Source organism: Microcebus murinus, chromosome 19, assembly GCF_040939455.1.
Source record: "Microcebus murinus isolate Inina chromosome 19, M.murinus_Inina_mat1.0, whole genome shotgun sequence".
Classification (NCBI taxonomy): domain Eukaryota; kingdom Metazoa; phylum Chordata; class Mammalia; order Primates; family Cheirogaleidae; genus Microcebus; species Microcebus murinus.
Genome location: NC_134122.1, coordinates 29,979,340 through 30,003,534, shown reverse-complemented (window position 1 = coordinate 30,003,534; position 24,195 = coordinate 29,979,340). Strand labels below are relative to the sequence as shown.

Sequence of the window (24,195 nt, the reverse complement as noted above, 5' to 3'; positions counted from 1 at the left end):
GCAGTCCCTAAAACAGGCTCTTTAATAACATTATGTCTTCACTGAAGAGCTTGGCGTCTCCCCCCCAGCGCGGCGGGCGCTAGTAGAAGGAGTACTGGTTCTCGACGGCGCGCGTGCGGCCCCCGGCCGCCTCCGGGGGCTCATCCGCACCACCGGCCGTGGCCTCCAGCAGGCGCTCGGCGCTGTCGCTGCGGCTGCGTGCCATGAGCGGGCCGTCTGCGGGGCGCGGGGGTGCGGAGCCCGACGCGGCGGAGGACGACGAGGCGGACGATGAGGAGGCTGCGGCGGCGTCGGAGGGTGAGGCTGGCGGGCAGGGGGCGGCGAGGCTGGCGAAGTAGTGCTGGCTGGCTGGCTCGCTCCAGCAGGCGGCGGGTGCGGTGCTGGGTGCAGGGCCTGGCTCTGCAACGGAGGCGATGGGACACTGACACGGGGCGCAGGAAGGCCCGAGGGGGCGCAGAGCCCAGGGTCCCACCAGGGCCGGAGGCTAGGGTTCCCCATTGTAGCCCACCACCTTGGGTGACTAATGAGGCGGCCACCTGCACTTACTTGCATAGCTGTCCCCTTGCTGGACAGCCTCACGCACCTGCCCATGCGGCCTTTCCCCACAGCTCTGCACTGAGCCCCGCTATTCAACAGCGCCCCCCTCCCCGAGCCAGGAACCACTGGCTGTGGGCCCTACTTCGGCCCCCATTCCTGATGCCCTGACTACAGGGCTGGGGAAGGGGAGGGCACGCCTGACCATGGGCCAGGTGATCTGGTGCCCACCCCACTCGGCTAGCCCTGCTGGATGGCACCCGCCTGTCTTCTTGGGCAGTCACACCTGCCAGAGGGGGGCGTCTTACCAGGTGGGGGGCCCTGGGCCCGCACATAGCTGCGTAGGGTGATGTCAGCAGAGCCCCCTGACTCCAGCGGGATGGGGTGCGTGTGGAAGTGGCGGAGCATGTCAAGCACGGACTGGAACCACAGGTGCTGTACGTGGCACTGGCCGTGGCCGTTCAGGGACAGGCGCAGGTGCTGTGGACACAGGTGGGCATGGTCAGTGGTGGGGTCCTTTGGGATGACTGAATCTCATAGAGGCCACAGGGGGCTGAGTCAGATCTGGGCCCCTTACGTGTGAAACCCCATCTTGGGGGGGAACAGAGCCATGACAGAAGGGAGCAGACATTTGCCCCGACACTGGGAACACTCACACTATGGGCCTATGGGCCTATTTGCACCTGTCTTTAGCCCCCCGACACCCCGGAAGGTAGGAATTACTGTCCCCATATTCGAGATGGGGAAACCAAGGCTCAGGGAGGGAGAGTGACTTTCTTATCAGCACAGAGCTGGGAAGAGAACTCCTATTGTGTGATTCCCCCAGCAGGGGAGACCAGGGGGTCTGCCCTCTGGCCCTGCAGAGCCAAAGCCCAGAGGGGTGGGAAGCACCCAGAGACAGGTGGGGGGGAGGAATGACTGCACGTGCTCCTTACCTGTGCGGCTATGGAGCATGCGCCTCCCTAGGGCTCCAGGGCCCGCATGAGGCACCTGCCGTAGGGCAAGAGGCCACAGGCCTGTGGTCTCTAGTGGCAAGCCACTGGCTCAGCCATGTTTTGCTCAACAGGCATCCCACAAGAAGAAAGCTGACTATCTCAGGTGTGTGTGGCAATAGGGAAGGTAGTGGGAGGGGTTTGAGGATATGCACATGGCCTAAAGCATAGGGGGAGCTGGCCTCGCTGCCTACCACATAAAGGACAGAGGATCCCTGGGGCAGGGGCGGTGGTCCCAGCGTGAGTTCTGCCACCCAGCAGGGCGAGAAGCCACCAGGAACACTGAGAGCAGTGCTGTGGGCATCACATGTGGCCCAGAACGGGGACTTAGCCTGAGAAGAGCAGCCTAGTGGGGTCCTACCACAGCCTCATATGTATCTGGGCCCAGGGGTGTGTGGAAACAAGGCCAGTACATCCCAGTCTTCTGGAAAACCTCCCAGTCTGAAAGTGAAAAGAGTTGCTTCTGGGAAGGTAGTGATCTTCCTTCCCAGGTGTGTAAGGAGGCGGCTGAGGTTCCTGCTCTACCCTACCACTAACTTATTGGGCCTTGGGCAGTCACCTCCATGCTGGGAGAATAGGGGCCAGGCTGAGAGGTGAAGTTCAAGGCTGGGTCTTGTCCCAGGAAGGAGGGGGGCCTCCCCCTGCACACTATGGTGGGCTGGCTGGGCACGAGTCGGATCCAGGCCCTCCGGAGAGGCTGCCTGGGGCGGTGCTGGCCAAGGAGTAAAGTGTGAGCCACCAGGGATGGCGTTAAGTGCCTGGTTGTTGGAAGAACTGGTAAGGGTGGCTGCTTGCCAAGGAGGTGTCCCAGGGGAGGTGCTACCCGCTCCACAGTGGGGCAGTGCTGCCAAGGAGAGACGCCCAGAGAGCCACTGGAGGGCCTGTGCTGCACCAGCTGGGGGTTAGGGGAGCCCACAGACACTGCCCACCAGCTGCGGGTCCGGAGCGGGAATCCTGGGGTGCCCCCCCCCTAAGCCTAGGCTGACGGGAAAGCGCATCCTGGAAGGAGCCTGGGCTGGGTCTGTTTCCTTATGGGAAACATGGCATGGGGGGGGGCACTGAGGTTCCTGCCCTCTCTGGCCACACTGTCCCCATGTAATTGTTTGACTTTTCTGTCATATTTTCCTTTGCACTTTAGGTCGTTACAGCACGCAATTCCCTTCCTTGAGAGTTGGCGGTCTGGGCAAACCGTCATACCTCTGCTCAGGCTGGGTCCTGTCTGGATGACAGGACCTTCCCTCCTGTCTTCAACAGGTCCTCCCCTGCACATCAGATTAGTGTCCCTCTCCATCACTGACCCCCCAGGCCTGTCCACCTGTGTGTGCTTCCCATCCGTGTCCCTGTCTGAGCACAGAGGGTTTGGTGGCCTGGCCTTAGCAGGGAAGAAGAGGGGTTCCTGGGGGTTGGTAGGGCTCTGAGGGCCTCAGCTGAGCTCAGCCTGGCACTGACGTGGTTCTGGGTGGAAACCCTCAGAAGGCCCAGAGCTATGGGACCCCTGAGGCCTAAGGGCCAAAGGGACTTGCAAAGTCAGGTCAGTAGAAGGGCACAGTCTCCTGTGGGCTTAACTGCCAGCAGGTGGCTTCCTGCAGCCCCTCAGAGGTGGGGGAGGGACGCAGGTCATTCAAGGAGTATGGCCTGGGTGGGCCAGGCCTAGGGGGAAGTTGTGTCAAACCTGTGCATGTACAACCTGCCCGGGCACAGCCTCAGGCCAGGGCCACCTCAGCCCCTGTCCCCAGGGCTAGCTGCTCCAACCCCGTGGCCCCCCATGCATCCTTGCCTTGGCCTTGCCCTGGAAGTTGAAGGTCAGCACGTACTCCCCAGGCCGAGTCTCGCTTTGGCGGATCACGAAGAGGCCATGGCTCCGGGGCCCGCCCGCCAGCACCAGCTGCGCTGCCTTGACCCGTGACAGCGTCCCGTGGAACCAGGGGTAGTCGGAGAGCTCCGGCTCGGCCTCGACCTCAGGATCTGGCTCTGTTCCCTCCTCCCCTGGGAGGATGACAATGTGAGAGGGACAAATAAGCAAACGAGAGAAGAGAAGCAACATCTTGTTGGTATTTTATGTGGCAAACGCTGTTTGAATACTTGCATAACTAGGCAGGGTGCTGACCCAACCCACTAGTTAAGCATATGAGGTAAAGTGAGGCACAGACAGGGGATGGACTATCCTGGGGTCACTCTGTAAGTCAGCTATAACTCCAGTCACCTGGTCCTGACCCTGGCTTCACCCCCTTCTGGGAGCATTTTCTACTGAAACCAGGTCCAGTGGGAAGGGCCGGGTTCCCAGCTGGCCTACGAAATCCAGAACTGTGGAGTCCAGTGAAGGACCTGGTTGGTTGGATGCGACGTCACAGCTTCTAAGGCTCAGCAAGGACTTTGTAGGGAGGCCAGGAGAGGACAGGGGGAACAGGCTGCCCCCACCGGCACCTGTGTTATTGCTGTCACTGCCGCTGCCACCCGGGGATTCCAGGGTCTGTAGGAAGGTCTCTAGCGGGATGTGGATCAGGGACTCTCCGACCGTATCTCGAGCTCGGCTGTGCGGGGCTGTCACCACGGCACCCATGGCTGCTGTTGTCTCTGGGGGCCGGGGCACATCTGCTGCTGGGGAAGTGACAGGTAAGAAGCACGTTCCCGTATCTGTCCGCCACCTCCAGCCCTGTCCCCCACTGCTCTGGCCAGCTCTGCCGCCACCTACCATCTGTCAGCAGCTCACAGCTGCAGGAGGCCACACGGCTGGCTAGACAGCCTCCCCGGGCACAGGAGAGTTCGGCGTCTTCCTCACTGTCACTGTGGAGGTGAGAAGGCACAACCATGTTCTGACATGGGGACTTGGACCTGGACCACAGGCAGCTTATGGAGCCAGGCGGTGGCTGGTGGTCTCACAACCAGCATCAGCCCTATCCTGCCCTCTGCTCACCTGGGGTCTCTTTGGCTCCATGCTGCTGTGGGTACAGTTCCCCTGGAAGCCATATGACCCCTGCTCACTAACCCCGAGGGGCTGGCCTCCTCCTGGGATCCCATGGAGACCTTCAAATGGAGGGAAGGTGTGGTCGGGGGCCAGGCCTGGGCAGCTTCCTTCCCTGCCTGGGGCCTTTGTCTCCCCATCTGTGACACAAGGTGTCTGGGACCTTGCCAGCTCTAAAATTCTGCAAAGTGAGGTTCACCTTCACAGGGGCCGGGGAAAGCATTTGCAGAGCAGATGGTTGGGAGGGTGGCAGAGGAGGGATTACAGCCACTTTGGGGATCAGGGCCTGGGAGGCGCTTGGGATCTTAATTGTGCTTCCTTAAATGAAGCTGTTAATTAGGAAGCAGTGGCCCCTCCCCCCGGGCTTGGCTCACCCCATTAGCCAGAAGAGCTGCTGCCAAATGCTCAGCCTGCTGGCCATCCTGTTCCTGCAACTCCCAGCCTGGGATCGCTCCTGGACCATGGCGCCAGCCTCCCTGCTGCTCTTCCTGTACACTGCTGACCGTAACTGCCCTCTGCTTATTACCAGCCATGGCTCCCATGGCCCGACCTACCAGCTTCCTGGGCTCTCATTAAAATCCCTCCTTACCAGCCACCCCGAAGGCCTTCATGTTCCCTGCAAGTCCAGGCCCTTGTACACTTCCACACCATTTGCTAAGCTGTTCTCTCTGCCCTCCCCACCCCCTCTGCCTGGCTCAGCTCCACTCTTTATATTTAAGTCTCGGGTTAGGTGAGCACTGCTACCAGCAGGCCTTCCCTGAGCCCAGCCTTGGGTTAGGGGCCTGTCCCCAGCCCCTTGGATTCATGCCCATCTCCTAGTGGTCTGAGGTTCCCCTGGGGTGAGGACAACACTTGGGTCAACTTCTTTCCAGGTGCCCTGGCCCTGGGCCTGGAGAGCAGACCTTAGAGAGCCTGCTGGGGATAAGGGTGTAGGTGACCCTGGCTGGCACCAACCTGGCTTGGACTGCAATGAGAAAAGCCCGTTTCTCAAGGTCAGCACCTGCCCTGCTAGTGAGGCTGGACCAAGGGTACAGCCAGCCTGTCCACCCATCCTAAGGCCACCTGGGTACTCACCCAGGGTCCACGCAGCCCTGGATGTCAGCTACCCACGAGTGCTTCTGCAGTGAGTCAATGGTCTCCAGGATGTACTCGGCCCCGTTCTCCACCTGGGGAGGAGGGTGGCAGGGTGTTCAGATCACAGTTGGCCCTCCAACCTCCCCCTCCACGCTAGGCAGGGGGGCTCCAGCCCCCAGAGCAAATAGCCAGAATGGCTCATCCTAGCCCTCTCCCACCAGGGCTTGCAGGCATGAGCAATGGGAAGACAGGTGGGTCATCGTTAGGCATCATTCCAAACTCAGGCCAGGGGCATAGCCTGCAGCTCAGCTCACATCCTCAGCAGCCCCTCCCTCCTGGACCCCCCCAGGGGTGACGTCCAGCCCACTGACCTCAGGTCCTCAGGCCCTGGAGAACACCCTTAACCACTCTGAATGGATGGGAAAACTGAGGGTGGGGTTGGCAGCTGGGCCCCTCTGCCTCAAGGCTCCCAAGCATAATGCACAGCTCAGTGGCCACCCAGGAGGTGAAGGCCAGGTGGCTGGGGACTGTGTCCTCAGCCCCCAGTCTGGGCTGACTCAGGGTATGGAGCTGGCAAATGTTTGCTAAATGAATAAGTGAGCTCGTGACTAAACAAATAGGATAAAAACGCAAACCCAGCTGGGAGCCTGGAAAAGAGGGTGGGGGCCTCACACAGCTTCGAGTGGGGACTGCCACACACACTCTCTCTGATCCTTTGAGGAAGCACGAGCACCACAGCCCTAGCAGCCTGGAGCCCTGTCCTCAGTAAGCCCAGCAGGCCACCCCAGTGAGTGGGGCCTGGGAAAAGGACAGGCTGCCCCCAGACCCACCAGGGTGCCTCCCTGCCCACCCTCCGTGCCTTTGTGCCCTCCATGGGACTGGGCTGGTTCCCACACTCCAGTGCCCTGCAATGACGGGAACATTTGCATAACTGCTGCAGGCTGGCCACCAGTGGGATGGGCGTGTGCTGGCTCCAGAAGGGGAGGGTGGAAGTGAAACTCCGATGAGCTTCACCCAGGCCCAGGAGGAGGGAACAAGGGGTCCAGATGTTGGGCAACAGCCAGGGCACCGGGGTCTGGAGCCCAGACCTAGCTGCGTGCTAGACATCTGTCTAGGGGCCCAGGACATCATCAGGGCACCCTCTCCTTGGCCTGCTCCTGGCCAGGCTCTGGGGCCTGACATTAGCCCCCTTACCCTCACTGCCCCTGTGGTGACCTCAAGTTGTACCACCTACGAGGGAGGTGGCCTGGGGTAGCCAGAGGCTCCTCAGGGCTGGGTGGGGCCTCACCTTGAGCACGAATGTGTTGTCTTTCTCTGGCATCTCCAGGGGCATGGTGGTACGGACCTCGATGATGGCTGAGAGGGGGATGCTGACCTTGGGCCTGGAAGCCTGGAAGGACAGTGAGACAGTGGCCCCACAGCCTTCCGACACCCCTGCTAATCCCCTTCTCACTCCCAGGGGTCAGAGCGGCCCTCAGCTTGACTGCTGTGGCCGCCCTGGCACAGAGGTTTCCAATCCCATTTCACAGACTGAAGTTGACTGAGGAGTTCCTGGAAAACAGAGGGATCTCCTCCTACAGTCACACAGCAAGTCAGGGACAGAACTGGGATTGACATGAATCTCCTTCCAAGCCCAAGGGGTGACGCCCTCCTCCCCCCAGCCTGGGCTGCCCTCTGCCCAGTACGCCAACCGGATCTGTGGTTTTCACACTTTTGTCCTTGACCCGTAGTAAGAAATATATTTGACATTGTGGCCCAGGACACACATGTATAGGTAAAAATAACCTTTGAAACAAATGTCTCACCAGACAATATTTACCCTTCCTGTGTGTGATGGAGTGTGATATTTTCTATTCTATTCTAGTTCATTAAAAAAAAAAAAAAATGCTGGTCTCTTACTTCAGACTAGACTTTCCAGAGCAGGGCTCTGAGCCCCTGTCTCAGAACAGGGCTTATTGTTCCCAGGTGCGGGTAAAAGGGACAAGGCTGTGGGGTTAGGCTAAGGCGAGCTGGCAGGGCTCCACAGCCACTCTGTGCCTGGCCCTACTTGTTCTGCCCCAAAGCTCCTGGCCATGGCCTGGAGGCCCCTGGGGCTAGCCTGAGACTCGGATTCCCGGCAGGGCTCGGGCTCTGGGACAGGGACTTTCTTAGGAGGAAAGGGAAATGGCCACACATTTGGTGGGCAGGAGGAAGGGAATTCCTGGCAGCACTGGCCAGCGGGTGCACGGCTGAGCTCAGAGCAGTGACTGAGGGGTCTGACCCCTTGTGAGGCCACCACACCAGCCAGGGAGCTTGGGGGCAGGGCAGACAGAGGTCTGCAGGGAAGGCCTGCACTGGGGGTGCTGTGGCTCCTCAGCCTGGTGTCCGAGGCCTGTCTGTGCTGGTCCAGCTGCCTCCCTGCTGCTCCGGCTACAAGTCACTCACTGTACCCCCTTCCCTGAGTGCTCAGCAAATTTCACAACTCTAGGCTTTGCTCACTCAGCTTGCGCCTCCAGAGGGACCTGCCCTGGGGCCCCTGCCACCTGGAGAGCACTTAGGCAGCCCAAGCTTTGCCTGCTTGGAGCCCCAGAACACCCAGTGCCCCCCCCCATTAAGTGGTCCTGCAAATACTGGTCTCCTGGTGGCTCCTCAAAGGTAGGGGCCAGCGTCTTCACTCCTGGGGTCCCCCAGGGTTGGTATGGCATAGGGATATGAGGGGAGCTGGGGTTCAGAGACTCTTCCTAAAGAGGTGAGGGGGCAGGGACCCAGGGACCTGACTCATGGCTGCGACATCAGGGACTGTGTGATAAGGAAGTCTAAGGGTCTGGAAAATGGCCCCTGAGCCAGTAGATCCCAAGCTCCTGGCTGCTCCAAAGGTGTAGCTGGGCCTCCCAGGGTGAGAGGAGATCTGGACTGTGGGTGGGTAACAGCAGGGGATGCCAGCAAGGCTGCCCTGTGGGGCTCACCCGAGATGGGCTTCCCAGGACCAGATACATTTGGGAAACAATTGCAGCTCTTACCGTGGAATGATCCACCCTCCCACCGGGAGATCTCCTGAATACCCCAAAATACCCCCAATTTGCATGAACAAAAGGAGAAGGGCCCAGTGACCCCTCAAGAACCCTGCCCTCTGCCAGTGGTGATGGTGACAGGCTCTGTAGGGAGGAAGGGAGAGGGCACCAGCTGCTGCCTCCCCTCCCCCTCGGGCAGCAGGGTGGCTATTTACAGACAGGCAGCTGTGACTGCCACTCGGGCTGTGGCAGTGAAGCCCTGGGCCTGGGCCTCTGCCTCTGCCTCTGCCCCTGCCCTTTGGGTGACCCCAAGCAAGCCCCACCCCCTGCTGGGCCTCGGTCTCCCTGACAAGGAGCGGGGTTGGGCTTGCTGGTCTGTGATCTCCTGCAGGGACCTAAACGGGGGCCCTGGGCAGGCAAAAATACCTTGGAGAGTCTAGGGGTCCTGGCAATTGGGGAGAAAGCTCTTCAGAGAGTAAATGTGTTCCTGGGAAGTCCCCTCTCCAGGGCCCAGGTGGCTCATGGGCACCCCACCTTGGGGAGCCCACACTCCTGCACCTGCAGGAAAGGAGGCAGGGAAGGGCACCCAGAGTCATCCACAGACAGAGATGAGAGCGAGCCAAGGGCTTAAGAGTGACTAAGAGGTCACCTGGGGACAGAGTGGGCTCTGAAGAGGGCAGGTGCCTGGGTGGTCCCAGGGGTGCTGCCAGTGGCTGCACTAGCACAACCCCCAGTGCCCAAGGAGCCCCCACCTCCATGCTCCTTCCATTCGCAGGACCCCAGGGTGGTGGGTGTAATTAGCCCAGCTCTGCCACCCACTAGCTGTGTGACTTTGGACAGGCCATATCCCCCGTTTGTACTCTGTGACCTGGGGACCATGTGCTCACCTTGCCAGGGTAGCGGGAGGGTGAGGGCTGGATACAGGTGGGCTCTCAGAAAGCAGGCCCAATTGTTAACAGTCATTCCCACCTTCCAAACGGGGCAGCTGTGCCAACCCAGACAGACCCTCTGGGGCTGCCCTCAAGAGGGGGAGGGGCTGGTGCACCCAGGTGAGCAGCAACTCTGGTGACAGCCAGAAAGAAGGCAACCTTTCCCCTGGCCAGAACAGGGTGTCCCTCCCACGTAGGGGCTGGGCTGGAGCCTGACAGCGGAGCTGGGGATGTGCAGATCCCCTCGGAGTCACGGACACGGACATCCCCAGGAGTCCTCTCTGGGTGTGCCGTCATTCCCTGCCCTGGTCCCTGCAGGCCTCAAACTCTGGGAGGTGCTAGCTGTCCTGGGGCTGCAAGTGAGGAGCAAAGGCAGGCAGGCGCCCGGCTTTTCAACACCACTGGCAACAGTGCCCCAGGACCCCTCCGTGTAGCCAGAGGGCCTTTCTTCCACTCACAGAGGAAGAATCAGGCCTGAAGGGGCGACTTGTCCAAGAGGCAGCACTGGGCCCACGTCCCAGGCTCCTGCACCAAATACTGCATTCTGTCAACTGGACGGGGCCATGGGGTCCCTGGTGCTCTCAGCTGCTGCCCACGCGTCTCCTCGGTCCCCCTGGGGGTGGGGTACTCACCTTGGGTGGCACGAAGAACTCGAGACGGAAGCGTTCCCCGGCGACGGCCCTACGCAGGAGCAGGCGGCACTTCTGCCACTGGGCGGCGCCCCCCGGGCCCGCGGCTGCGTCGTCGGCCACCATGAAACGCAGCGCGCCCTCGCGCTGGATGTCTACGAGCTCCACCTTGGCCGCCAGCGTCCGCGACAGTCGCAAGCGCCGCGTCCACTTGTCACGCGGCTCGGCTGGGGGCTCGGCGGCCCGCGGGGCAGCGCCAGCGTCGGGCTCGGGCGAGGCGCGCCGGTGCCACATGTCGCGCACGCCGTCCACCACGCACAGGCTCATGTTGCGCAGAGAGAAGCCCTTGCGGACGCGGGCCTTGGTCGCTGCGTGCGTCGACACGTCCTCCGAGCTCCGCGAGTGGCCGTAGGCCGCCGCCTTGAGGGCCGGCGTCTCCGCCGGCTCGGGCTCCATGGCGTCGGCGCGCCCGGCCACCAGCACGCGGCGCACCTCCTCGCCGAACACGTCCAGGAAGTTGGTGGCAAAGTGGCGGGAGAAGGAGGCCCCGGCGTCGGGCGTGTCGTAGGCCGGGTTGTCCCGCAGGAAGCGGCAGAACTTGTGCGCGAAGTCCACGGCGGCCGCCTGCGCGTGCAGCTCGCAGAACTGCCGCCAGTCCGGGACCGGCACCGGCACCGGGGCAGCTGCGGCGGGGCCGGGGGCGGCACCATTCATGGCTCCCGTCCCATCGCAGCCACCTGCGGCTGCGGGCGAGAAAAGCGCCCAGTGACTTTCAGGTCTCTGACCAGCGCGCCCACCTGTCCTCTCCTTCTGGCTCCCCTGCCCGCAAGGACGCCCTGGGGCTGCGTGCGCGCATGTGTTGAGGGCAACAGCACGCAGCCTCCAAGCCACGTGGATGCGTGGAGAGACAAGATACACCTGGGGAGGCCGGAGGTAGTGTTTGCAGGTGCAGAGCCCCTGCACTCACTCGCTCCCCCTACAGCAGTCTCAGGGAACTTCAGGGTCATTTCTGGGGCTGGCAGAGGAGGCTGGGATGACAGATGCCTTCAAGTCGGGTCCCCATGAGCCTCCAGTGAACTCACTTCCCTCAATAACCTCTTCTGGGAGTCCCCAAAGCTGAGTGGACAGGAAAAAGTCACATGCAATCCTGTTGCATCTACCTCTGAAATATGCCAAGAGCCCAGTTCCTCCTCCTCCTTCCCCATCCAGGCTGCTGTCCTGGCCTCCCCATAACCCTTCTCTTGCCTGCAGTACTTCACCTATTTCTTTACTGGCCCCCCGGATCTTGACCTCATCCCCCTAAAGTCTGTTCTCCACCCAGGAGTTCAGTCATTATTTCTAAAACACAAGACAGGTCAAGCCCCTCCTCTGCTCAAAATCCATTATGCTCAGAGTAAAAGCCAAAGCCCTACCCATGGCCCCCAAGGCCTGACATAATCTGCCTCCATTTGCCTCTCCAGGCGAATCTCCTACCACTCTCTCCTGGCTGCACTGCCTCCTTGCCATTCCAGGCACATGCTAGCTACCACCTCAGGGCCTTTGCACATGCCCGGAATGTTCTTTCTCCCATGCTTCTTCCCCTCCTTCAGGTTTCTGTTCAAGTGTCTTATCCACTAGCCTTCCCTGACCACTCTTTTGAGAATAGTGGATGCCCCTGCTCCTTCTGGCACTCTCCGTGCCCTCTGCCTGCTTGTTTCTCCATTGTGCTTATTGCCATCTGACATATCGTATATTTATTAATAGTTTTGCTTGGTCGAGTGTCCTCCTCTGCCCCCACCTTCCCCTGAGAATGCCACTTTCACAAGGCAGGGCTTTTGATAGTCCTATAAACGGCTGTGTCTCCAGTGCTGGACATATGGCAGACACTCAGGAAACACTGACTGCATGAATGAACAAGTGAATGTGTTCAGTACACCAGGCATGTCACAACTGTCATTGCCTAAGCCCCCATACCAGGCCTGAGGACACTCAGCTTGTTAGTGACAGGACAGGTTCAGGATTCTTACCCAGGTCTGCATCACTGTGGGACTCAGGGGTCACCTCCCAGTGTGGATCAAATATAGTAGTCCCCCCTTATCCAAGGGGGATACTTGAAACTGTAGATGGTATGGAACCCTACATACACTAGAATGTGGGGTTTTTTGACACAGGGTCTTGCTCTGCTGCCCAGGGTGGAGTGCAGGCACAATCGTGGCTCACTGCAGCCTTGAACTCCTGGATTCAAGCAGTCCTGCTTCAGCCTTTCTAAAAGTAGTTAGGACTACAAGCATGTGACACCATGCCGGTTAATTTCTTTGTTTTGCTATGTATTGTAGAAACTACAACTTGTTATGTTGCCCAGGCTGGTCTTGAACTCCTGGCCTCAAGCGATCCTCCTGCCTTGCCCTCCCAAAGTGCTAGGATTACAGGCACAGCACGAGCCACCACACCCGTCCCACTATGAATTTTTGATCTAATAACCGAGACAGCTCCTAAGTGACTAATGGGCAGGTGGCACACACAGCGTGGATACACTGGACAAAGGGATGATTCATATCCCAGGCACGAAGGAGTGGGATGGTGTAAGATTTCATCTCACTACTCAGAACGGTGTGCAATTTAAAACTTATGAATGTTTACTTCTGGAATTTTCTATTTAATATTTTGAGGCCTCAGTTTTCCACAGGTAACTGAAACCTCAGAAAGCAAAGCCTCAGATAAGGAGGGGTTACTGTGTGGCCATGTTTTTTCTTGCCTTTAGGGACCTGGTGTCTACAACAAGCATGGCCAATTTTTTTGTGCCAGCTTTGTTTGAAGGCCCTGCCACCTCAAGACTTCTTACTTCTTTCCACCATAGTGGCCTGCACGCTTCTACTGGCATTCTCGAATTCCGGAATCCTGTTCCCTTCAGAGTTCCTGTCCAAGTCCAACCTTGAAGAGGCCGTGATCCAGGAACCCCAGCTGTCTACTCACCCCAGCTTCCTCCTCCTTGTTCCAGGCCTTTCTATCCTTCACCACCCTGGAGCACTAAACTATGGGGTGTGGGTCCAGTCAATTGCCTGGGGGCCTTGCTTGCTTGTTCACCAATGTGGCCATCAGCCCTAGGGGCACAGGCCCAGCCCACAGTGCACATTCACCCCTCTGTCCAGGCCATAGTGAACATTACCAAGGCAAATAAGTGGGGTGATGTGGCCCTGCCCTGGGGAGTCCCTGTCTGAGGGGGCCAGCCTAGTGTTAGGGATAAGGGACTGCCCTTTCGAGGAACTGCGATGGAGGGTCATGCCCTCACCTGCCCTCCCAGGATCCTCAGTTCCCGGCATGCCCCTCCCTGGCAGCTGCCGGGAGCACCATCTCGTCTCTCCTCTGGGATCGAAACCCTGTAATTAAATGCCAGGTAAAAATAGCTGCCCTACTTCTATGAGATCATTTTCAGGGCCTCTGGGCCATAGGGCACTGTGGGAATTCCCTCTCTCCTTGGGGCAGCCTTGGCCATCGACCTGCAGTCGATAACCACAGGACAGCCCCAGGGAGGAAGCAGGGCCTCCTGACGGAGCCACTTAGCACCTGGACAGGTTTCCAAACTAGTGGTCTCCTGGGAGCCTCCTGCCTTGGTACTGGGGGGAGGGGAGCAGGGAGTTAGGAAGGTTTCCTTCAAGAGGTGGGGCCTGCATTGGGCTTCATGCCTGCAAAGAGGGCGAGGAGGGCACTGCAGGCCTTTTGAGCAGAGACTTGGAGGCAGGACTTATCAGAACATTGGGAGTGGGGTGGTGGTGGTGTTCAGAGTCCATGATGGTTGGGGTAGACTGGGGGCTGAGGCTCATACCTGGTCTTTTTCCTGCCCTGTTTTTCCTTTTTCATCTGGCTAACTCCTAATCATCCTTCAATAACTAATCCAGAAGTCACCTCCTCCAGGAAGCCTTCCCTGACACTACCACCCCTGTCCCCCCAACCCAGGCTGGCACAAGTGTCTCCTCTGAGCTCCTACAGTCCCCTCCAGTATGTCCTTTTAGCACTGTGCCAGCTGTAGGGTGCTCCAAGTGTCTGTTTCCATGTCTCTCTCCCCATCTGGCATAGGCAGTCCTCAGGGACAGAAGGCAGGCCTGAGTCATATCCCAGGCTCCTGGTACTTGCTCCATCCCCTGGGAAGGCAGGAATGCACCTGCCACCACTACCACGGCCTCCAGGGATGGTAGTGAGCCCAGGCTGAGGCCTTGGTCTGACCCTTGGGGGTGGCATTTCCTGTGGTGGGGGTGGGGCTGCAGCTGAGCCCAGGAGGCCCTGTTCCTGCGCCCATCCATTTATCCAGCAGGCCAGTGCTCCCCAGGGCCATCTCTTTCCTGTACTACTGGGACCAACGGGGGTGGGGGTGGCAGAGCAGGTGACATGGTAGCCTGGGAAGGCTAGATGTGCCTATTTGAGATAATTATGGCCCATGTGGGGTGGGCAGGAAGTCAGCCCCAGTTCAGGGTTCTCAGGCATCAATCTCTGTCTCTCCCAGCTCTTCCCACCGGCTGGCAAAACCCTTGGCAGGGGGAAGCCACAGAGTTGGGGGACAAGGCCCTGGGGCAGGCTTGTGAGGTGGGTTCCAACTAGCCCTCACTGGAAGTGGGGGTAGAACTCAGAGAGGAATCTGCCAAGGGTATGGGAGATGTATGTGGCCACGTGCTAGGCAGGGACTGGCTTGGGAGGCAGTAGGAGGTTAGGCTGCCCTGCTCTGCCCTGCCCTGAAGGCTGGCTAGGAGCCTGTGGGCCGATGCCTGGCACAGCAGCCCTGTGTCCCCTGGGACCAATCCAGGCTACACAGAAGCAGGAGGGGTTGACTAGCCAGAGGCCAAAGTCACCAAGCAGCAGGGCCAGCAGGGAGAGGAAGCCCAGACATGGCTCTCTGCAGAGGGGAGGCTGCAAGCCACAAGGAAGAGTGCCTCACTATGGCAGGGGCAGGGATGTGCCATCACTAACTGCCCTTGAGACCGTAACTGGGGAGGAGACCAGGTACAGGGACCTCAGCTGACTTGGGCTCAAGGCTTGACCCCACTGTTCCCTGAGTGACACTGACCACACCCCTAGCCTCACTTTGCTCACTTTAATGGAAAAGAGAGGCTGCCCTTCCCTGTAAGGATGGCACAGGCAGTGGTCCCTGCAATGCTATAATCCATGTGCAGTCATGGGCAGGGCTGGGGCTTCCCTAACCTCTGGGTGGGGCCAGGAGGTGTTTCCAGCCCTCTCTAGGGACCAGGCAGTGTGACATTCAATCAATCAGACAGAGCCCTCTGTCATTGTGCAAGTGACCTCAGATCCAGATGGAAGAAAAGTAGGGCCTGAGGGGGAGGGGAACCCAGAGGCCTGAAGCTGGGTGGCCCACCTCGCCCCTCCCCCCACTGCCCAGGCAGCCCTGGGCTCTCCCGTCTCCTTGGGAGTTCCCACATCCCAACCTCTCCGGACCACTCTTCTGCCTGCACTGCCTTACTCCGTCCTCCTCGGCCTTTAGACTGTGTAAAACTCTCTCTTCTTCCAGGAGCCTTCCCCTGCACCGCCCCCCATCTTCCTAAGCTCCTATTGTCTCTGCACCCCTTGACTCCCTTGTTTCTGTGGTCAGGGTCCCATTTCTGTCCCTATGGTCCCAGGGTGCCAGCAAAGACCAACTGAGTCAGTGTGGGGTAGTGCTGGACTGGGCACTGGGAGATCTATCTTGGCCCCTGTGTCTCCTGGGGCCTCAGCTTCCCCATCAGGGAAAGGGGGTGCTGGAGCAGTGGCCCCCTATTTTGATGCTGTAGTGATGGCCCATGGACACTGAAGCTGGGGACTCTGCTGTCACCCCACTGGGATCAGGGCCAGGTAAGGGGTTGTTTCACACCTCCCTAGACTTTTCTTGAGGACTGGGGTTGGAGACAAAGGGAGCCCAGCTGGGTCCCCTATGCTGCTGGCCCCCCATGGGGCACTGGGTGGGCAGACCACCGTCCCCCAATTCATCAGCCCCTGGTTTTTCTAGGCTCAGCTGGGCAACTGGCTTCTCCTGAAAAATGTTTTTGTTCTCATCTCAGATTGGATGGGGCTTCAGATGGTCGGTGCAGGGGATGGAGGGAGGGCAGGGCAAGCCTAGTCAAGTCCCTGCTCATCTCCTTTCCAAGCTATGGCCTCCCTTTACCCCATGGCCAGGAACCCAGGCGGGAGACCCCCGCCCCCAACCCAGCTAGACGTGGTCCAGCTGATGCAGGCTCGGCAGGGGGAGGGGGCAGCCGGCTTTCCGGTGGTAAAAATAGCACTGACAATTGGAGATGGCAAAAAACCGGCAGGTCTCCAGCCCTCACCAGCGCACAGTTCCGGACCCCATAGCCAGGTCATTCCTTAAAATATTGATGAGTTCGTCTCGCCGCCTCTGGCTAATGGGCCAACGACCAATCGATGCGCCCCGCAGTGGGCAGCGGCCCTGGGGGCGGAGCGACGATCGAGCCCCGCCCACAGCCAGCCGGGCACCCCCTGCACCCTCCTCACCACAGGAGGCTGCGGAGCCCCTGGGAGAGAAAGGACTGTCTGTGGGTCTCGCAGCGCAGACAAGCGACCCAGCACCCTGAAAGGCTGCCCAGGCAGAGCGCAGGCAGCAGCCATCCCCCGAGCCAAGATGCCCCCTTCCTCCTGCACCCTCCCTCAGCTCCATCCTCAGAGCAGCACCCAGACAGCCAAGCGAGAGCAGGGGCGATGATCACAACTAAGGGTCCTCTGTTCTGGGCTGGGGTGGCCAGCATGGCCCACCGCTAGTGAACCATTCACAATGGAGAAACTGAGGCACTTGCATTAGGGCCCCAGAACAAAAGATGCGGAGACAAAGCCTCCCTCCGGTCTCCTCCACCCTCTGGCAAGCAGGCCCAACCATGGCTGCTCATGTCCTCTACCCTCCTGGCTCCTCAGGCCCCTAGCAGCACTGGCCTGGCGTGGCCCACCAGCCTCACACTTTACAACAAAGTCTCCTCCCATCCTACACTCCCTCCAGCTGCCCCCCTGGTCTTTGTGGGGAAGTCCTTTCCACCCCTCCCTATACAGGACAAAGACAACCTTTGGGCAGGCCATCCCTCCAGCCTGGAGTGACTTCCTCTGGCTGACTGGGTACTACTCTTCCTCTCCCCTGAGGATGAAGGGACAGAACACACAGGGCACATTCTGTTTCACTGCTGGGTATGTGGGCGTTGTTCTCAGGTCCGCCCTGCTCCCCACCTCCCTGGAGACCAAGTCCCCACAAGGCAGGCTCTGAACCAGGGCCTCCTGCCAGAGCGAGGATGTGGCTGGAATTTCCCAGCCCTTCCCACCCAGAATATCTGTCCTCACCCCACGACCCTGACAGAAGGCAGAAGTGCGCATGATTTCTGGTCTTAACACCTTTGCATCTACTGGGACTTTGCTGCAGAGTGGCGGTGGGGGGACTCTGACTGGTGACAGGGACAGTGTGGATTAAGAGCCTTTGGGACCTATGCCCCTGTATGGGTGGGAGGGTGGGACACTCAGTTTTCTTGGCTTTTCTGAGCATCAGTTTCCATGGCTGTTGTTCCATACAGGACATCCTTGTGCCTCTCACATAACTCTCAGCCATTGCCACCACGGGAGGGTGGGAGCCCTGCTGCTTAGCCCCTCGCTTTTACTGACACCCCAACCTTGACAAGAAGCCCTTCTGGCTCTGGGGCCTGCAGAACCTCAGTCCCAGGGGCCCCCCAAGCTGCAGCTGACAGTTGCTCCCCATCACAGGGGACTCCACTGCCTTGGCATCTTCCTACGTCCACATCTGGTCATTTCACACGATGGGACAGTGGAGTGGTTAAAAACCTGAGATCTGGAGCCAGAATGTCTGGGTTTGAATCCCAGCTCCCCTGCTTCCTAGCTGTGTGACCTCTTGGCCTCCTGAAGCCTCAGTTTCCCTATCTGGTTAGAGCAGCATCAACCTCACAGAGCTGTCATGAAGACTAAATAAGTAGTTTGCTGAAAAATTAAAGCTCCTCTGCTTCTATTTCCTAAGTATCTTGTGTCCATTCCCTCTTTTCCTCTGACTGCTCTGGGCAGACGGCTGCAGAACCCCTCCTTCCCCCCAGCACACGAACCCAGGCTCCACAGTATGGCCAAGGTCAGCTTTCTGGAACCCACATCTAACTGGGTCATGCCCCTGTTTAAAACCTCTCTCCCTTCACATCTTTCCCGTAAGGAAGAGAGGATTCTCTGCCATACAGATGAAGAAGTGGGGTTCTGGCAAGGGAGGCAACTAGCCCATCATCCACTGGATTTGCACTGGCGCCCACACTGCATCAGGCCCCTTGTGACCCCTTGTGACCATCAGGTCCAGGGCAGCAGAACCTGGACCCACCTGCAGCCATGTTCCAGATCTGTCCCTTTCTGAAGCATATGCCACTCCCAGCGGGGACCTGTTCTTGGGGAGCTTCCCCTCCAAGGGTACAGTGGGGGGACCCAGTCCCTGCTTCAGGAAAGGAGGTGCCCACCTTTAGAGGGGGGGCACTCTGAGGGACTGGGGGGGGCAGGGGAACCCAGAGCTGGGCTCTGCAGGAAGTAGGGGTCAGATGAGCAGGGAGTGGGGGTCAGGGCAACCAGCTAAGCCAGGGCCTGGGGGCTCAGGAGGTAGGCCCATCCTCCTTCAGGAGCAGCCAGTGCTGGACAGTTCCTGGATGGGCTCTGTAGGTGGAGAGCAGGCTGGGCTGGCTCCAGCGACATTGGTTCTGCTTTCTCCCACCCTACCCTGCCCTCCTGGGGTTGCAGAATAGAGGGGCCCCCTCACCAGCCTTGGTCTGAGCCTCTTTGCCTCTTCTATCCCAATGTCATGGACCTCACTTGGGTCTGGCCCAGGCCCCCAAAACTGCAGGATGTGCCCCCCTTGATCCCTACCACTTAGCTTACCAGTCTGCCTTCCAGCTTCTTCATGACACACATAGCAGTGACTTCTTACTGAGAACTCCGATGGCTGCCTTCATCTCTGAGCATCCCAGAACTCTGGGGACTGCAGGCACATAAGGGTCCCTGGGCCTTTCTTTGAGCTCCTCAACTCCCAGCCTGGCTGATCTCCAGCTACCTCACTTACCACATCCAAGTTCTAATACATCCTCTTCCTCCAACCCCTGCTTGTCCTCTGCTCAGAGTCCCAGCATCTAGCCCAGCATTGCCCCACCCATTGCCACTCCTCTGCTTCAATAGCTGGCAGGCCCCAAGCCTGTGGAGGCCTTGGAAATGCCCCTTCTTTATCCTGTCCCCACCTCCGCCCTTGCCCCCTGCCCCTCCACTATACCACATGGCTATGGCCTGTCACCAGACTGTGAGCCTCTGGCTGGCTCCCCTGTCCTCAGAGGGTTGGAAATGTCTGGAGAATGGAACACAAACCCCGCTTCACCTAGAGGAACCAAAAGATGCTGTGCTCCCACACAGCGATGCCTAGCCTGCTCTGCCCAAACAGTGTGGGCTGTGGCCGACTGTTGAGGAGTCACACCTGCTATCCCCTGGGACACCACAAAAACAGACCCAACCAGGTGAGCGAGGAAGAGAAACCACCCCAGGCCCCTCTGGCCCCACATGGACGGTGTGAATCAACAGGCTGCAAGACTGAACCATAACCCCATGGGGACAGCAGCCAGGAGGCCAGAGGCACCTAACCCCCTAATTCCCTACAACCCAGGCTGGGCAGACAGTACAAGGAGTAAGACCCAGGCTCTTGCCAGAGAGAAATGGTTTAGAGCCCTGGCTCGTTGGCTGAGGGACACTGGGCAAGTCATTTCACATGCCTATATTTGTTTCCTCCTCTATAAAATGGGGTAATAATAGTGCCAAATCCACAGGGTTGTTGTGAAGATCACATGGCAAACGACACTGATGGCTGTTGCCTGGCACGAGTCAAGTTGAAACTGAATGCTCACCCCTGGGAGGCCTAGGCTCCACCAGGGTGGTGGCCCCACTTCCAACACCCTGAAGGGAAGCCCATGGGTGGTGGTGGTGGTGGTGGTGGTGTTCAGGAGTTCTCCCTAGGAGACCCACGTTATGTAGGGAGGAGGAGTTTAGAAAGTGTAGGCAGGTTTTCCACAACAAGGATAAGAATTAAAGCATGTGCATTAACCTTCCATGACCTAGAAACTTTCAACTAAGCAGCATAAGAAGCACCTGCATTCACACCCTCCAGGTGGTGGCGGTACTCCTGGACATTGGTGGGACAGAATTCTAGGGAGAAGAGTAGAAGGAAGCAGCTGGTGGGAAATTCTGCCTCAGAGATCTCCATAAATGTGATTGAAGGTAGCCTAAAAGTATTGCCACAGTGGCTGCCAGACCTCTTCCAAACAAAGTTCCTGGAGTTTTGAAAAGTTCTGGGTCACTCCCCAAATTAGTGGCTTCCTGCATGAAGCAGGGGGGCAGGAGGGAAGAGATTTGTTCAAGGTGGGGCAGAGGAGGGGGGCTTCATTCAGATCAAGAAACAGCCGAAGTCTCTAGGGGAAACCACGCCCCTCCGCCCTCCCTGCCCCGCCCGCCCAGAGGAGTTCACGCACTCCGGCTCCGGGACCCGAGTTGGAGGGAGGCAACTCTTGCCAGTCCCCCAGCTAAGAGGCAGGCAGCACCAGCCCGACTTTACAGGGTAGATAATGTCTCAAAGAGCATTGGTAGGAATCAACCCAGGTCTGACAGCCACCCTGAGGCTCTGCCCAGCACCGACTCGATGTGAACGTAGATCAGGGGTTATTCATGTTCACGGTCTCGCCTGAGGCTGCCGGGTCTGCCTTGCTTGGCTCCTGAGAGCCCCAGACACTGCAGACTTCTCTTCCTGAAGGCCCCACTTCGGGGATGTGGGGCGCCGGTGGGTCCCCTGACTCTGCCTAGTTTCAGCCCCCTGGGCTGGCGCGGTTCCGGCCTCGCTACGTTCATCAATGCCCGCAGGTTCATCAATGGCGAGGCCGAAGGGCCTGAATGGAGGGCACGAACCGCCTCTTCTTAAAGGCGCCGGCCTCTCGGGCACCCACAGCGATCCTCCCCACTATCTGAGGCTGCAGGGGAGCTCCCCGGGTGGGCGGGTCGAGAAAGGGGGCCTGGGCCAAACGGAGGGCGTGCCAGCCCAGGGTCTGTGGCCCGAATGGGGTCCTTCCCGCCCCGCCCCCCGCGGTGGCCCTCACTCTCATTCTACGTTGACCAACCCAGCCTAGGGAAGAGACGTGGGCGACCCCTCCCCAAGCCAGAGACCCCTTCTCCAGGGGGCCCGCGGCGCTCGCCCCACGGTGCGGGAGTGCAGCTGCTACGGAGGCAGCTTGGCCCCTCCAGCCACTCCCCGCCCCTCCAGAGAGGGGGCCCGGGAGCCGATCCCAGCCAGGGAAGCATCCCGTCTCTCGCTCACTCTCCTCCCTCCCACCCGCGCACACAAAGACGACACGCGCGGACCGGGGCGCGTGCGGCCGCTCTCCCCGGGGCAGCGGTGCGCGCACACACGCATGTCCTCTGGGACGGACCGGGTCTGGCGTGAGGGACCGGGGGACGGAGAACTGAGGACGAGCAGGCCATACCTACAGGCGCGCAGCTGCGGCCGCGCGGGCCGGGGCGCCGGAGGAGCGCTGCCCCGACCGCGGCCGGGTTCCCGGGGCCCGGCGGCTCATGGCCCGCGGCTGGCTGAGCTTCCTCCAGTCGGGAGCCGGCGGCGGCGGCGACTGCTCCCTCGCGCGTCCACAACCCCCGAGGCTCGTGCCCTCCTCGCGGTCCTGGCGCGGCCCCCGCGCGGCTCTCCTGCCGCGGAGCCCCGCGCGCTCCGAGCCCAGCCCCGCACGGCGCGCGCCCCGCCTCTCCCCCTCCCGACCCCCGCCCGCGCCGCGCGCGCCTCCGGCCCCGCCCCCGCCGCGAGCCCCGCCCCCGCTCGCCTCGCGCCGCGCCGGCCCCGCCCCCGCCGCGCCCCCAGCCCTCCGCGGAGCCCGAGCAGCGTCTGCGGCCGAAGCTCGCCTTCTCTCGGCGACTGTGGGGCCGAGACTGGCCCTGGGGTCCAGAGGCGTTAGGAACGGGCCCTGAGCCGCCCATCTGGGGTGGGGGTCCGCGTGTCGCGGAGCCAGCTCCAGGCCAGGCGCTGGAATCCCCTCGGCGCGGGGGCGACCCCCGGAACCCGGGGTAGTGGCTGCGGGGATGTGGCGGGTGGGGCCAGGTGGGTGTACTGCGTGGTGGGGTGTACAGGACTTGGACGCCCTCGGGACGCCCCTCGGTGACGGGCACTCTGCGGGGGCCATCGCCAGACCCTCCGTTGCGGGACAATGGGAGCCTCGAGGAGGCCTAGATGTCGCAACGGGAAAGTCGGCTCTTATTCTCATAAATCCCGAGGACAAGCACCACGCCCCCTCCCTCCGGCCCTCCTGATGCGGGAAATCGCGGGGGACACTGGGCGGGGCAGACCTCAGGAACACGGCGCACCCACCACCCAACTTTCACAATGTTGGGGATACTGGTGCCACCCGGAGAGGTGTCAGAGGTCACAGTGGGGTGGGATGAAGGGGGACCACAGCCCTGGCCGCCTCACCCCTGCTTGGATCCAGAACCCCGCCTAAGTTAAGGCAGAGATGAATCGGGCTAAGAGTCCTGTTGGGCTCTGCAGGCACTTGTGGTCTGACCCCTGTGCTGGGTTGGGGGCGGAGTTCCAGGAGGCTTCCCCAAAGAAAAGGAGGGGCTGTAGAAGGCCTGGAAGGGGTCCAAGATGGGGGAGGGAGGGCATCAGTGTGGACAGGGCCACTTAGGGAAAGGGCCACTTAGGGAAAGACCAATTCCTGGGGAGAGCTGGGGAAGGCCCCTGAGTGCCTTCTCCCATCCTCTCCTTGCCCTCTGCCCCCACAGGGGGTTCAGCCAGCTTCTCCTTGCCCCCACCTCCAGCAGTTCTGTGGTCTGCCACGGTCTCCCTGCTAGCTGGGACTTCCTCCATCTGTTGTCCTCCCTGATCCATACTGACCTTTGACCTTTGTAGAGAGCCCTTTAGCCTTTCCTCCATTTCACATCTCTCATTTCCCAGGAAGCAGGGCCGCCAGGGTTTTTATCCCCTTCTTATGGATGGAAAAGGTGGGGTCTCGGGGGTTGAAGGTGGAGACTGGCCCAGAGCCCTCACCTGCTGCCCCAAGCGCTGCCTGCTGCCTCCCACCGGGCACTGAAACACGGCCAGCCCTGTCCCTGCCACACACATCCCCACTGAGGACCTGGCAAGCAAACTTAATGAAAGCTTAGGCAGTGGTCCAGCCTTCGATCTGAGCTGCACACAGGCCTGGATGCCTGGCTGGGAACCAGGACACCTATGAATGAAGCTGGGAAGGGCTGGGGGGGGGGTGAGGGATTGACTGCTCACAGTGGGAGAGAGGAAGGCTCCACTCCCTGGGCCACCTGGCTGTGGCCCCCCAACCTCCCTGGAGAGGGGAGAGCCTAGGGCACAGTGGACTAACCTGGTTCCCAGTGGTGGGCTGAGCTCCACGGGTGGACTGTCAGTGGCCAGAGAAGGTCCTCAGATGGGAAGCCTTGGGCAGGACAGTAGCTCTGATCCATACTCAGGGAGGAGGAAGTGAGGAGGGGATGGCTTCAGAGTGACTTGGACCCACAATGAGGAACTGATGGGAGATGTGGAAGTGGCAGTGGGGGTAGAAGGGGCGTGGTTGGCCAAGAACAGCTGTCATAGGGGACAGGAATAAGGGTCAGGGAAGAAAGATTCATCCTGGGTCCCTGAAGGCAGGAGGCTTTAGGGTCTTGGAGGAAGTTCTGACCAGATGATGATGGGTGCTGGGGGTGGGATCCCAAAGAGGGACCCCTGGGTGTACAAGCTCTAGATTGTTCAGGACAAAAACTGAGATAAAGCTAGCACAGGGGCCCCTGGCCTGGTGGGCTGCAGGGTAGGAACTGGGTTTGAAGCCAGCCTTGTGGGCCACGCGGAGGGTGGGCTAATGCCAACCAATACAGACCAAGAGGAAGCGCTCCTCCATCTGGGGCTGAGGGGACCTACACGAGTGGGGCTGGGCTGGGCGTGAGGCTGCCTGTGCAAGGCTGGTGCTCAGGGGGCTTGGTGGGCATGGGCTCCGCAGCGCCTAGCAAGCAGGGGCCCAAGGGAAAGGGGCACACTTCAGACACAGCTCCAGGGCACCC

At 60.1% G+C, this 24,195-nt stretch overlaps 1 protein-coding gene across 3 annotated transcripts; it reads right to left on the bottom strand.

Moving 5' to 3' along the window:
* Positions 1-23,817, bottom strand: SH2B2 (SH2B adaptor protein 2). Of its 3 annotated transcripts, none has more exons than XM_012758898.2 (9): positions 23,505-23,817; positions 10,114-10,853; positions 6,851-6,952; positions 5,563-5,654; positions 4,219-4,310; positions 3,951-4,124; positions 3,304-3,512; positions 843-1,014; positions 1-399 (listed from the first exon to the last, which is right to left on the bottom strand). In XM_012758898.2, exons 1-9 carry the CDS (start codon positions 23,602-23,604, stop codon positions 80-82), a joined length of 2,001 nt encoding a protein of 666 aa, XP_012614352.2. In that variant the 5' UTR covers positions 23,605-23,817; the 3' UTR covers positions 1-79. The 3 variants fall into 3 exon arrangements, with proteins under 3 accessions (XP_012614352.2, XP_012614353.2, XP_012614355.2); XM_012758899.3 differs by having other exon boundaries at positions 3,951-4,121; positions 23,505-23,815; XM_012758901.3 differs by lacking the exon at positions 23,505-23,817 and adding an exon at positions 21,609-21,862.
* Positions 23,818-24,195: the final 378 nt, after the last annotated feature.

What these genes read in the sequence shown, in the direction of transcription:
- SH2B2 (XM_012758898.2), bottom strand. Translation starts at nt 23,604, where the DNA reads ATGGATCAGAGCTACTGTCCTGCCCAAGGCTTCCCATCTGAGGACCTT. An exon ending in CTGTGAGCTGCTGACAGATG is followed by an intron (nt 4,125 to 4,218) that starts GTAGGTGGCGGC and finishes TCACTTCCCCAG; the next exon opens with CAGCAGATGTGCCCCGGCCC. An exon ending in ACTTCCAGGGCAAGGCCAAG is followed by an intron (nt 1,015 to 3,303) that starts GCAAGGATGCAT and finishes CTGTGTCCACAG; the next exon opens with CACCTGCGCCTGTCCCTGAA.